Source organism: Marmota marmota, unplaced genomic scaffold (assembly GCF_001458135.2).
Source record: "Marmota marmota marmota unplaced genomic scaffold, marMar, whole genome shotgun sequence".
NCBI classification, from domain to species: domain Eukaryota; kingdom Metazoa; phylum Chordata; class Mammalia; order Rodentia; family Sciuridae; genus Marmota; species Marmota marmota.
The window spans coordinates 7,786,031-7,799,184 of record NW_025999944.1 but is presented as its reverse complement, the minus strand read 5'-3'; the positions used below and the strand labels follow the sequence as shown (position 1 = coordinate 7,799,184).

The 13,154-nt window shown below is 52.9% G+C and overlaps 2 protein-coding genes across 8 annotated transcripts in view; both read left to right on the top strand.

Moving 5' to 3' along the window:
• Nucleotides 1–9,637, top strand: part of Npm2 (nucleophosmin/nucleoplasmin 2) — a 29,002-nt gene extending 19,365 nt beyond the window's left edge. For 4 of the 6 annotated variants that reach the window (XM_048801627.1, XM_048801629.1, XM_048801628.1 and 1 more), the window contains exons 6-10: nt 2,858–2,951; nt 3,868–4,037; nt 4,268–4,302; nt 5,898–5,931; nt 9,476–9,637. In XM_048801627.1, the coding sequence (XP_048657584.1) occupies nt 2,858–2,951; nt 3,868–4,037; nt 4,268–4,302; nt 5,898–5,931; nt 9,476–9,637 (495 nt within the window). The other 2 variants (XM_048801631.1, XM_015499521.2) reach the window with 2 other exon arrangements.
• A 1,135-nt stretch (nt 9,638–10,772) lies between these two features.
• Fgf17 (fibroblast growth factor 17) overlaps nt 10,773–13,154 on the top strand; it is a 6,791-nt gene continuing 4,409 nt past the window's right edge. For both annotated transcript variants that reach the window (XM_048801633.1, XM_015499519.2), the window contains exons 1-2: nt 10,773–10,909; nt 11,120–11,156. In XM_048801633.1, the coding sequence (XP_048657590.1) occupies nt 10,875–10,909; nt 11,120–11,156 (72 nt within the window). In that variant the 5' untranslated portion in view covers nt 10,773–10,874. The remainder of the gene's footprint in view (nt 10,910–11,119; nt 11,157–13,154) is intronic.

Genomic DNA, 13,154 nt, shown 5'->3' with positions numbered 1-13,154 from the left:
AAAAAAAAAAAAAAAAAAGACTATCTATTCTTTGGTATTTGTTGATACCTGACATATAGACAAATACATGGTGGTATCATAGGATTCTATGTGTGTCTGCTAAATCAAGTGTATTAAGCATTCAAACCTGCGTTACTTTTTAAATCTCCTTGATCTATCAGTTACCAAAAGAAGTGTGTTAAAATTTTATTATTCTTGTGGATTTTCAGTGGATTCTTATAATTTTATTGTGTGATGTATGTTTATTTTTAATTAAAATTTTAAAAAATAATTGCAAAGTTAGCCCCCAACTTGTAATGGTTCAAATTATAATTTTTCAACTTTACAGCACACCATGATTAGATGCATGTTGGACCTTCCCCATTTAGTTTCCCATGTATTAACCTTTCTTTCATATTTTTGTCTTCTGTTTTTTGTTTTATTTTAATTTATAGGATTTAAAAATTTTTTTAATCTTTCATAGTTTTGAAATCTCTCCTTTACCTCTTACTAGGTAATTAATTAATTATTGGTACCTGGGATTGCACCCAGGGGTCCTTAACCACTGAGATACAGCACCCTTAGCCCTTTTTATTTTTTGCTTCGAGACAGAGCTGCACTAAGTTGCTTAGAGCATTGCTAAATTGCTGAGGCTTGCTTTGAAGTTGCGATCCTCCTGCCTCAGCCTCCCAAGCCACTGGGATTACAAGCATGCACCACCACGCCCGGCTTGTACTGAGTAATTCTTTACAGCATCACTTCATCTTACTAATTCATATATATATTAGTTATAGTTATATAGTTATAGGTGGACTCCATATCTTTATATTTATGTGGTGCTGAGGATCAAACCCAGTGCCTCACGCACACTAGGTGAGCACTATACCTTTGAGCCAGCACCCCAGCCCTGTCTTACTAATTCTTGCTTCCACTGGCTTATTCTACTTTTTTACCGTTTGATCATTTTATTTTAATGCTCCTATTTTTCATGGCCTTGTGACTGCATTTGCTTCTTACTTTCATGGGTTTTTTTAATGGTTCTGTTTCCCACTTTTACATTTATAACCAGGTTTATTTTGAAGTGTTCAGTCATTGTTCTCCTATCTGGACTCCTTGGTTGTACTAACCTGAAGTCCTTTGCCTCTTTCTGCCAATTCCGGCAGGGTTGTTTCTCGTTTGAGTTGTGACTTTTCATGGTGAGCTCATCTTCAGGGGTTTGGTTTGCTTGTTCTGCTCTGAAAGCTCTCCATGTGGCCTGGCTTGGGGGGTGTCCCAGTGGAGTGGTTTTGTGTTTGCATTACCATTTGCTCTAGAAATATCCCAAGGCTAGGACTTTGTTCCAACTTCCTGCCTGGCAGTACCCACGGTGTGAATGCAGCCTTTTCGGGTGTGAGAGACACAGCTAAGGGTTTTTAGGTTCTCCCAGCACTGGCACTTCCGTTATCTTTCTTCAAGTCTGCTAAGTGGGTTTGTTAGTTTTAGGGGGTTGGTTTGGGGTTTTTTAGGCCCCAATCCTCAACATTCCCCATAGCCCTTGTGTTAAGATCTTGGAGGGGCCTTCGCCTCCTCGTTGTAGGCTAGAAACATTAATTTTTGGTGGAGCAGTTCTGAGAACTGAAGTCAGAGGCACCCAACCACTGAGCCCCAGCCCCAGCCCTATTTTGTATTTTATTTAGAGACAGGGTCTCACTGAGTTGCTTAGCACCTCACTTTTGCTGAGGCTGGCTTTCAACTCACAATCCTCCTGCCTCAGCCTCCTGAGCTGCTGGGATTACAGATGTGCACCACTGTGCCTGGCTGGATCACAAACTCTTAAGTGGATCTCTCTAACCCTTAGCTTCCTCTTCTATAAACAACAGTACTTCTATCATGGGTGTTGGGGTGTGGGGGGGTAGATTTAAGTGGGATAAATCAAGTAAAATGTTTATCATGGTACCTAACACATGGTAGAAGCTCAAAAAATATAAGTTGTTGTTATTCTAGAAAAGTTGGGCCAGGTGCAGTGGTGTGTTCCTTTAGTTCTAACACTCAGGACACTGAGGCAGGAGGATCACTTGAGCCCAAGAATTCAAGGCCAGCCTGGGCAACACAGTGAGACCCCTGTCTCAAAAGAAGAAAGAAAGAAATTTGGGACATTTGGAAAAGTATAGATAATAAATACCTTACTTTCCTCCGACAGTTATCACTAGTTCTTTAACTGTTTCTAACCTTTATTCAGATGTATATCCATATATTTCTCATAAAACCAAAGCTGTTCTGCATGTCCCACGTGGCATTTTCACATTTGGTCAACACGTTACTCGGCTCAGGCTGCCCTAACAAGGTACCAGAGACGGCTTGATTTTCTCAGTTCTGGAGGTTGGACGTTCAACAGTAGGTGCCCAAGTGGGTGGGCTCTGGTGAGGGTCCTCTCCCTCATGGGCAGCCCCCTTCTCAGTGTGAGAGGAGAGACGAGCCCTCTGGTATCTCTTCTCGTCAGGGCGCTATCCCACCAGAACCCTCCACACCTTTCGCCTCATCTGAATCTAATCACCTCCCAAATCCCCACCGCCAAATACCATTGCACCAGAGGGTTCTGGGGCCTAACCATGAATTTGCACACAGGAGGTCCCAAGTCAGACCACAGCCTTCAGACTTCTCTAACAGCTGCCCCTCATCTTGGAAGGCAATCTGTGGTCTTGAAGCGAGATTATAAGGTTCCCATCTTGGACAAGGCCCACCTCAGCAGAAAGGGAGCAGGCACCAAGGTCCACACAGCCCATGAGCGTTTGTGGTGGGAGGAGCATATCTGAGTATTACCTAGGCCAGCCCACAGCAGCTGCCAAACCTCAGTGACCCTGTCTCCTCTGCTCCTGTCCCCACATCCCTTCCACTGCAGGTCGCCATGACAGGAGTAGAATTTTCTCCTCCAGTTACTTTTCACCTCCGGGCTGGCTCAGGGCCTGTGTTTCTCAGTGGCCAGGAATGTTATGGTAAGTATGATGTTGGTGGGCAAGTTTGAGGGTATGGTGCCAAACAGGACTAGGGACATACTGGGTACTCAGACATTTGAGAGATTCTTAAATTGAGGGACAAAATCCCCAAAGGCAACAGGATCACCTGGAGCTTGAAGTAGAAGGCCACGGCAAGTGTCCTGGCCCCAGGTCCTCTGTGGGCCTCAGCCCCTCATCTGTAGCTTGAGAGTGGGGCCTCCCTTGGCTTCATCTTTGAAGAATAGTTTCAAGAATAAATGAGGTGGTCAGAAGGAGCACTTAGCAAAACACCTGTACACAGGACCACCCCAGACCTGGCTGCTGGTTCAGTTTGAAGCTGTGCAGTGTAGGAAACAGCTCGGTATAACGTTGTCCCCTTCGAGACCCCTTCCACTGGCCTATTCTCTGTCCAGCTGTGCCTCTCTCTCAGGGCACTCTCCTCCCCAAAATCCTCTGGCATCTCCCACTTCCCTTAGGCTAAGGGCATTAGTCTACTCGTGAGGGTGGAACCCCAAGACCTAATCACCTTCCTCTGGGCCCCAGCTCTGCTCCATCCCACCACCTCAACTGTGCCATGCTGGGGACCATGTCACCAGCACTGGAATCTGCTCGCCCTCTCTGCCCACCTTCGTGTTCGCCCCCACCCCTTCCTAATGGTGTGTGGTCCTCCTGCCTTGCCCTCTTTCTCCCATGCCCACCTTCTGGGGGCTTCCAGGGTCCCATGCCCCACCCTGGCCCCCACTTTGTGGAGGAGAAAGGCCCTGGGCAGTGGGTAGGCTAATACCTTCAGCTCCATGCAGGATCCCCTCAGGACCACACTTGGGGCACAAGTCTTGGGACAGGAGGCAGGTGTCACCCAGCTGCTCAGAAGCTCCGCCATTCCCCCACCCCTGCCCCTTTGCCCACACCATCACAGAAACTTCAGACCTACCCTGGGAAGAAGAGGAGGAGGAGGAGGAAGAGGTGGAGGAGGAAGAGGAGGAAGAAGAGGAAGAGGATGACGATGAGGCAGATGTGTCTCTAGAGGACACGCCTGTCAAACAAGTCAAGCGGCCATCACTGCAGAAGCAGACCAGCGTTGCCAAGGTGGGGGAGGAGCATAGATGCTCTCACTGAGGTGGGACCCTGCATAGGACCTGGGAGGGACTGGGCTCCAGCATGTGGCCCAGGCTCCCAGGCGAGCCTGTGGGACAGGCCAAGGCTACTGCCACCGAGTCCTGCCAGGTGCTCAGCTGGGACTATGTGGGGCTTGGGAGTCTGCTCCGGCCCTTGGTCCTTCCCTGGCTCTTCTAGTAATGCTTGGTTTTGGTTTCCAGAAAAAAAAGCTGGACAAAGAAGAGGAGACAGAAAGGTAATTCTTTCCATCTATTAAATTTGCCAGAAGTCGTTGGCTGAGGCGTGTTGTGCTGGAAAGAGCAGGCCCAGCAGGCGTGTGCGCAGTGAAGGGACAACCCTCTCAAAGGCATGCAGGTGTTCTCTTCCCCTGCAAGGAATCCTGTTCAAGATGGGGGGGTGGGGGGCTGGGGCTCAGTGGTAGAGCGCTGCTCGCCTAGCATGTGCGAGGCCCTGGGTTCCATCTTCAGCACCACATAGAAATAAAGGTATTGTGTACAACTACAACTAAAAAATAAATATTTTTTTTAAAAAAATTGAGAAATTATACACATGGCACGATTCAAATACTAGTATTCAAATACCATCGTGGCATTATTCAAATACTAGTAAAAGCAGCCAGGCATAGTGGCACATAGCTGTAATCCTAGCAGCTCAGGAGGCTGAGGTAGGAGGATTGCAAGTTCAAAGCCAGCCTCAGCTGCTTAGCGGGGGCCCTAAGTAACTCACTGAGACTCTGTCTCTAAATAGAATACAAAAAGGGGCTGGGATGTGGCTCCGTGGTTAAGTGTCTCTGGGTTCAATCCCAGGTCCAAAAATAAAATAAAATAAAAGTAGAGAGAAATGCAAGCATTATAAATGTGTACTAACATAAAAGTTAACTAAATGATGCGCCCCCTTTCCCTTTCTCTTTTTTTTTCTTTTGGTCCTGAGAGTGAACCACAGGCACTCTACCACCTCAGAGCTCCACCACATCCCTTTTTTATTTTATTTGAGAGTACTGGCGGCAGAACCCAGAGGCATCTTTTACCACTGAGCCACATCCCCAACCCTTTTTTATTCCTTAAGACAGGGTCACAAAAAAAAGGGGGGGGGTCTCACTAAGTTGCTGAGACTGGCTTCAAACTTGTGATTCTCCTATCTCAGCTTCCCAAGTAGCTGGGATCACAGACATGCGCTACCATGCCTAGCCACATAATGCTTTTGAAGCTTATAACAAGAGAAATTATTGATAGTTCAAAGAAGAGATATCAAACTATTTTTATTTTATTTCACATAGTTTTAGAAATAGTTTACAGAAAAAAGTCCACTGAAGTGTTACTATTGGTAGGAAGTAAAGAAAATTATAAATAACTTATTCTTATTTTTTAAAATATTTTTTAGTTGTAGGTGGAAACAATGCCTTTATTTTTATTTATTTATTTTCATGTGGTCCTGAAGATCGAACCCAGTGCCTCACCCATGCTAGATGAGCACTCTACCACCGAGCCACAACCCCACCCCTATTCTTTTATTTATGTGTGATGCAGTTAGAATTATTTTTATATTTTTATATTATCCTGGGAAAGGCAGGAGGACAGGGCCATGCAATGGTCATTCAGGCCACTTCCCTGCTGTCAGAAGAAAAAAAAAAAAAGGTTGTTTAAATAAAAATGGACAGGCAGGACCCTGGTGGCAGCCAGGGTGCAATGGACCCAGTAGCTTCACCTCCCCTGGCCCAGGCCCCTGTCTCCTGGGACCATTCAGGCTCAGGAGGACCCAAGCTACTGGCATCAGGCTGAGCTATCTTGCCCACCTGTGACCCCAATTCTTGCCAACCCCACCCTATTCCAGGTCCAGCCTTCCAGAGAAGAGCCCTGTAAGAAAGGTGAGTGGCAGCAGGTGAGGCTGGCCTCCGGGGAGCCTCTGTGTTCTGGGAGGCCGCCCAGGCCGGGGGAGAAAGTGGAGACGGGAGCTTTCCCTCATCTTCACAGGCCAAACCCACAGTCAGATCTAAGAAGCTGGGTTCCAAGAAGTGAGGAGCCAGGATGGCCTCGCCCCAGTGACGGAAGAAGGGCCTCAAGCCCACCGCACAGAGGGTCTTCCTCCCTCTGTGCTCTGGGTGCAGATGTCCCCCTACCAGCCCCCTTCACCTGAGCCTCAATGTGACAGGGTATTGTGAGGGCCCCACAGGAGCCTCGCACCCTGAACCCTGCGGTCTCAAGAGGCCCTGGAGAGAAGAGCCCGAGAGCACAGGGCCACAATAAAGTTTGCTTTGTCAGGACCTCTCTCCTCTTTCCTGGGGCAGGCTCGCCGACTACAGCTGTCCATGTAGAGGGCAGTAGAGGGCAGCCTCGAGCAGCACATGGGCCCTGAGGGTGCCCAGGGCACTGGGGCCAGGCCCTCAGCCTGCCAGCTGCCCAGAGCTTCAGGATTTACCTGCTTGTGCTACCAAGAAGGGCCTGTCCCCAGGGCCCCAGCTCCCTTCTTCCCCCTGCCCTCCTCCTGTCAGGCAGCCGTCAAATGTACAGAGCACCCACGGGAGTGGGGGGAACAGCTCAGGGGGCCTTACTCTCTCGGCCTTCTTCTGGGAGGGTGCTGAGCCCCATGGGCCACTTGAACAAGGCCCAGAAAGTGTTGGAGTGAAGCCAATAGACAGCAGGGAAGTGGCCTGAATGACCACTGCATGGCCCTGTCCTCCTGCCTTTTCCAGGCCTGCTACAGTGGCTTTGGGTTACTGACCCTGGCTTAGCTCCTGATACAGGCAGGCATGCAGGTGGCTCTCCTCTAGGGACTGCACTTGCAGGGTTTCTCCCAGCATGCCGTGGGCCAGGCCTAAAGCAAGGCAGCAGAGAGCTGCCTGGGAGCCCCAGGTGCAGGTCCCAGGAGGTCAGGTCCTTGAACACCTGCATGGGAAAGTCAGCAAAAGGCTTGGGACTCTGGTCAGCTCCTCGGGCCCTTGGTAGGCAGCTAGTGTTCACTGAGCCTGGTTTTGGCCACAGCCATACAGGATGGATAAAACCAATTCCTTACCCTCAAGTCGCCTCTGATATAGTGGAAAACAAAAGTCAACACTGTAATTTCAATTACCATTCAATGCTTTGAAGGAAGTAAATAGGTTAATTTCCATGGTAGGAAGGGCCATTTGGTTAGGAAGTATGTGAGGAACTTCAGAAACTGAGGACAGGAATTAGTTAAGTCCACCCAGATACTGTGGCACACAACTGTAATCCCAGAGACTTGGGAGGCTGAGGCAAGAGAATCGAAAGTTAGAGGCTAGCCTCACCAACTTAGTAAGACCCTAAGCAACTTAGACTTTATCTCAAAACAAAAAATAAAAAGGGCTGGGGATGTGGCTCAGTTGTAAAGTACCCCTGGGTCCAATCCCCAGTACCCCCAAAAAAATTAAGTCCCAGTAGCCATCCCACCAAAAAAGAATTGAGTCCAAAGGACAGTCTAGCAGATGGCTGAGCTTCTTCATAGTTGAAGGTATGTAGCAGGGACTTCCTCCCTTCCCCCAGCTCCCTTCCCCCAGTCCCAGGCGAGAGCCCTGGGGATCCTCACAGGAGGGCTCTGAACAGATAACCAGCGAGCATCTGATTTTTATTTGCAGACACACAGTAGGTATCAACTGGCAAATGGGGGTCAGTCTGCATTCCTAGGGCGCCCTTTGCCCTTCTCCCTTCCCCTGCCCTAACCCTCCCGCTTTCAACAGGAAAAGGGTGAGCTGGGGCTGAAGCAGGCGCTGACAAGTGGCAGATATGCAGGTGGGCTCCTGTTTGCAGCAGCTGGCTGTTGGGAGGAGCAGGCGCTAGACGGCCCCAGTTGGGGGGTGTTGAACTTGGCACTAGGGGGTGGAGATTAGCTGTGCAGCCAGGCTACTTCTCACTTCCCTTATCACCTCCTGTAAGCCCCCCCACCACCAATGCTAATGAGCTGTACCCTTCTCCCCTCATCCTTTCCCCCAGCTCCAGTGAAGGATAAAGTCGAACAAAGTGTAGGTAAACTGAGGTTGAGCCACGAGGGTCACCGCCCCCTTCCCCTGTTCTTGCAGCACTTCAGACTTTTCAGTCATCTGAAAAATGATCACAAATCTCAGCTGACCTTCCTGGTGGCAGTTCTGACAACATTAGTAGTGGCCATTTCCTTTTATGAACTGGGAACCTGAGACCAGAGAAGGAAAGGGACTTGACATGGTCACACAGCTGTGAAGGCCAAGCAAGGGGATGGGAAAAGACCCAGGTCCCTGCCTACAGCACCCCAGGCCTTGTGGCTCCCCACCTGGGGCACACCACTGACTCTCCCCTGGGGGCAAAGGAGCAAATTGAACCAGAAGCCAGGCCTCCTAATGCCAAATGGACAGGACAAGGAGACAAAGAGATCTCACCTAGGAAGCAGGCTACTCTGCCATGCCCCAGAGCCCCCTGGCACCAGCCTCCAGCTGAGCCCCAAAGCCGATCTTGACTGCTGGCATCTGTTACCATGGAGACCTGGGCTGAGATTGGGCCAGTAATGGCAGACCCTGTCCCCACCCACAAGAACCTGGAGCTCAGGCTTAGAGGCCTTGAACAAATCCCACTGTCCCCTGGGGGAATGAACCCTGAGGGCATAAGGTTGACTCCCCTTCCTCTACCAGCGGACACCACCACCGTGGAGCACCAGGACCTGAGCCCTGGGAATCTGTGCCTGCGACCCCACCTGACCCCTGGATTGGAGGTTGGCTGGAGGTGGCCTCTAACACCCTCTCTGGGAGCTGGTGGGTTTGGGCATGAAGGCAGAGGTTCCCCAAGGGATCAAGACAGAATCTGATGGGGAGAGACACTGGGGGCGGTTCCTGGAAGAGGCAGAGACTGAAACAGGCCTGGAGTAATGGGAAGAATGTGGAAGAGGAGTGCAGAGGATGGCTCAGCAGGGGGCGAGAGGTGGGCGGGCTGGGGTGTGGTCAGGGAACAGCAGGCACTGTGCTAGGATGTGAGCATCTGGCCTTTTGTCGTGCCCCACCATGAGACACCAGCAGTGAGACACCAACCCACTCTGACTCTCATCTGTGGAATGATCGGTTGAACTAGATCATGAAGCTCTAAAATCGCTTCCAGTTTTGATGCCATTTGAATCTGATCCCAAAGCCCTGGATTCCCCAGGTTACTTGAGCCTCCACCCTCCTTAAACCAGTTCAGGCAACTTACTCCTGGGCCCCCTGCTTGGGGCTTAAGCCGGGGGAGGGCGGAGCTGGACAGCCCCCTGCTGGAGCTGGATGGAGCCCTGGAGGGGGCTGCTTGGCTTGTTTGTGTGTGTGGCCAGGGTGGCAGACCACTTTGTGGATTGCTGGAGCTCAGAAAGGTGAGAGGAACCTGGAGGTGAGAGTTTCACCCTAAAAGTCAGCTCCTTAGGCAAATGAACCCACACCTGGCATTTCCCTTTTCCCTTCCCAGGGCACCAAGAACTCCAGGGAGTCAGAGCTGAGACCTGGGCTTCTCTCAGAGACCCCCTCCTGCACTCCCCACTCCCACTGTCACCAACATCCCCTTTCTGTAGGGAGGAGACAGCACAGAGCTCCCTGGCCATCAGCTTTCAGGACCTCCCTGTCATCTTAAAACACAGAAAGGCTTCTGAGCCCCTACAAGGAAGACCTATGGGGTTGGGGCTCTGGAGGGCACAGCCCACAATCAGAGGAGAGGGTTCATGGACTCACCTGGTCACTCCATCCACTGGCTGGCTCATTTTGAGCAAGTGACCTCCCAATGTACCTCAGTTTTCTCATCTGTAAATGTGGGTGTGAAACGTGAGCTGGCCCAGCACAGCGCTGAGAGCCTGGAGGTCAGCCCCGCAGTGCTAGGGACCTCGAGGTCGGGTGGGGGCCTGAGCGGCTGGGGAGAGTAAATGGGGCTGGTTTTCGGGCCAAGAGTAAGGTTCAGAATGCTTTATAGATTTTGAAGTCTCCTAAATGCTGCTCTCTCATTTGGTCCCCCAACACCCTGAGGCATTGTTATCCCCATTTCTCAGAGAAGACTGCAGAGTCCCCCTGGAAAAGTGGCTCAGGTCAATGTACCCTGCTCTTCTCCATCTCAGGCCAGCTTTTGTGACTCCATTCGGGTCCTTGCAAGACCCTCCACCTCCAGCCCAACCCATTGCACCCAGTATTTGCTAGGGTTGGATGGCCTTAACCCCTCCTTCCCAGTGGCTAGGGGTGACGAGAGACAGCGCCAGCGGCTGCTCAAGCCAAGCCCACCCCTGCCCCCTGGAGGGAGGCTCCTCCTTTTAAGGCTGCTTCTGGGAATTCTCACCCTGAGCCAGAACCCGCGACCCCAGTCCCAGCTCAGTACCTGCCCCTCACCCTCGGGGAGATGGGGCACCAAACCTGAGGGCAGGAGCAGCTGACCCTAAGAGGGGAAGGCGCCCTCCCTCCCCTGCCTGCCACACGCCCAGCACCGCACGGAGTAAGGCAGGTCCGAAGGGTCAGGAATAAAGCAGGAGACTGACTGCAGGGGCCAGCCTCCCAATCGAGAAGGCTCCCGCAGCTCCATCCCTGCGCCTGGGTAACCCAGCCCGGGGCTGGCAGCCCAGAGGGCGCGAGCTGGGGAGCCCCCACCAGCGCCGGCTTTGCAGCCTCACTGGCGGGGAAGGTGGACACCTCACACCTCAGTCTCCCAATTACGCCCTCCTCCCCTCCTCCCCCTCCTCTCCCTCCTCCTCCCTTCTCTCTCTTCTTCCCCCTGAAAACCTGTGGCTCCGAGAGACCTTGACTTCTCTGGGACTACCCCTGGGGCCTGCCCACATCTGCTCCTGAGTTTGGGGGCAGGGGGGTGACCGCCCCAAGAAGTCTCTCCAGCGATGGGAGCCGCCCGCCTGCTGCCCAACCTCACTCTGTAAGTGCGCTGCCTGGGACTGGACTCCTATTGCCATTTCCAGCCCCGGGGCAGACCTGTCTCCCCGACTCCTATTTGGGTGGGCTGGGCCAGGTGGAGCAGGGTGGGGGCAGGTGGAGCACGGCAGGGATGGGGGGCTGGGGGGGCCTGGGTGCACCCCTGGGCTTGCCACTGGCACCCACACTTGGGTCTGCCTTGTCCCCTTCACAGGTGCTTGCAGCTATTGATTCTCTGCTGTCAAACGCAGGTAGGCGCCCCCACTCCCCAGCTCCCCCACCGCACCTAAGAGAGGGAGAAGGAGGTCTCTGAGCCTCTGGTACAGGCAGGCTCTGGCCTCTCCAGCATCTAGAAGGTGCTGAGGTTTGGGGGATCAGCTTTTGGGGGATGACTGGAAAGGGGACTAGGAAAGCCTTGGGGATAGATAGGGAGGTTTTAATCTGAGGTCTCCCTCTGAGGACCCTCGCTGCTCCCCTTGAGTCTCTGCCTCTCTGTCCATCCCTCTGCACTGGGCTCCCCCAAAGGCTAAGTGTACATGCTCTCAAGACTCCAGGGATGGAGCCCAGGAGCAGTTGAGGGGAGGGGACAGTCATGGCGCAGGTGAGGCTTGAGCCTGCAAGCACCTGAAAGGACAGGTTTTGATGCAAATCCACTTGTATGATCCCCCCATTTCCCACCTCCCACCTCCACAGATGTCCAGCGGGGTCCCGTGGGCACAGTGGGAATGCCCAGCTGGGGTGGGGCAACTCCCTACCTATAGGGCAACGAGGTCAAGCCCAAAGATTTGTTTGGGATGGAATTCAGGGTTTGCTTCTTCACATTCCCCCCACCCCAAGTCTGCCCTCCACCCCCCCACCACGCACACCTCCCACCCCCAAGCCTCAGCCCCCTGTGCATGGCTCGTCCTTTTTTTGTGATCCTCCATAAAAGTGCAGCTATTAAAATGCACTGGTCCAGAACCGCTCTGGGGAGAGACCGCCTGGCTTTCCCAGGCCAGAGGCCGGCTTCTCTTCCTATCCAGTGGGGACTTTTTTTGAAGGTAAATGCCTTTTCTCTGGGAAGGGACTGGGCTGCCTTTGAAGCAGTGGGGGGGTGGGAGAGAGAGACAACGCCCCCCCTTTTCCTTCCCCCTTTTGCTGTAGCCCCGTTCCAGGCCTTTTGCTTCACACATCCAGGGAGAGCAAGAAGAAAGCCCCCAGCCTGGCCGGGAGGGGGCTGGGGGTGGCCCAACCTGTTCTGGAAGGGGAATTAGCACAATGGTGCGGCTGGCCGGGGCGTTTATGGCCTGGCTGAGGCCCCATTCAGGACTCGGGGAAGGTGGCAAGGCTGTCCTTTCCCCCTTGAAGTGCCCCCTCACCCCCCTGTGAAGGGGGGCGGCAGGCTGAACCACAGCCATGCTTGAGGGGCCGGCTGACAAGCAGCTGTCTGCGGCTGTGGAAGGGGAGGTCCCCCCGCAGCGGGAACATGAAAGGGACAGGCAAGGTCCCGCGGGGAGAGGGACTTGTGGGCTGTGGGCTGTGGGGGGGCGTGGGCTGCTTTTGTGAAAGGCTTGAAGGGGAATGGGGAGAGGAGGGGGCTTTGGGGGGCCCTCTCTGCCCCTGACCTGGAACAGACTGCCAGGAGGAGGCTGCCCGCCAAGAGGGGCGGACAGCCTGAACCTGGGCCAGGAGGCTCAGGCTGGGACAGTCAGGGACCCCACCCCTGGCAGGGAAGCAGGGAGGGGCAGACTGGCAGATTCCCCCACCCCAAATTCTCACCTCAGGTTTTTCCAGGGTGGGATTCAGGGTAGCTCCCCAAATTGGAGAACTACCTGGAGTCTGCCTAGGGAGCCTGGCGATGACAATGGGCAGTGACGCATCAGAAGGATTAACCCAGGGCAGGTTAAACCTTTGGCCTCAGAGCTGCTTCTTCATCTCTCCCTCCTCAGAGCTGATATTTCCCACCCCTCTCCCTAGGCGACAGTGGCCCCTAACGGATGCCCAGTTGTGTCTAGCTCTGTCCAGATGGTTGGGATCAGGCCTGGTATAAAGATGGAATTAGGGCCAGGCTCAGTGGCACACACCTGTGATACCAGCTACTCAAGGCCCTGAGACAGGAGACAGGAAGATCACAAGTTCAGGGCCAGCCTGGGCAACTTAGCAAGACCCTGCCTCAAAACAAAATTAAGGCACAGCAGGCTGAGGGTCCAGCTCAGAGGTAAACCACTTCTGGGTTCAATTCTCAGTATCAAAAAAAAAAAAAAAAAAAA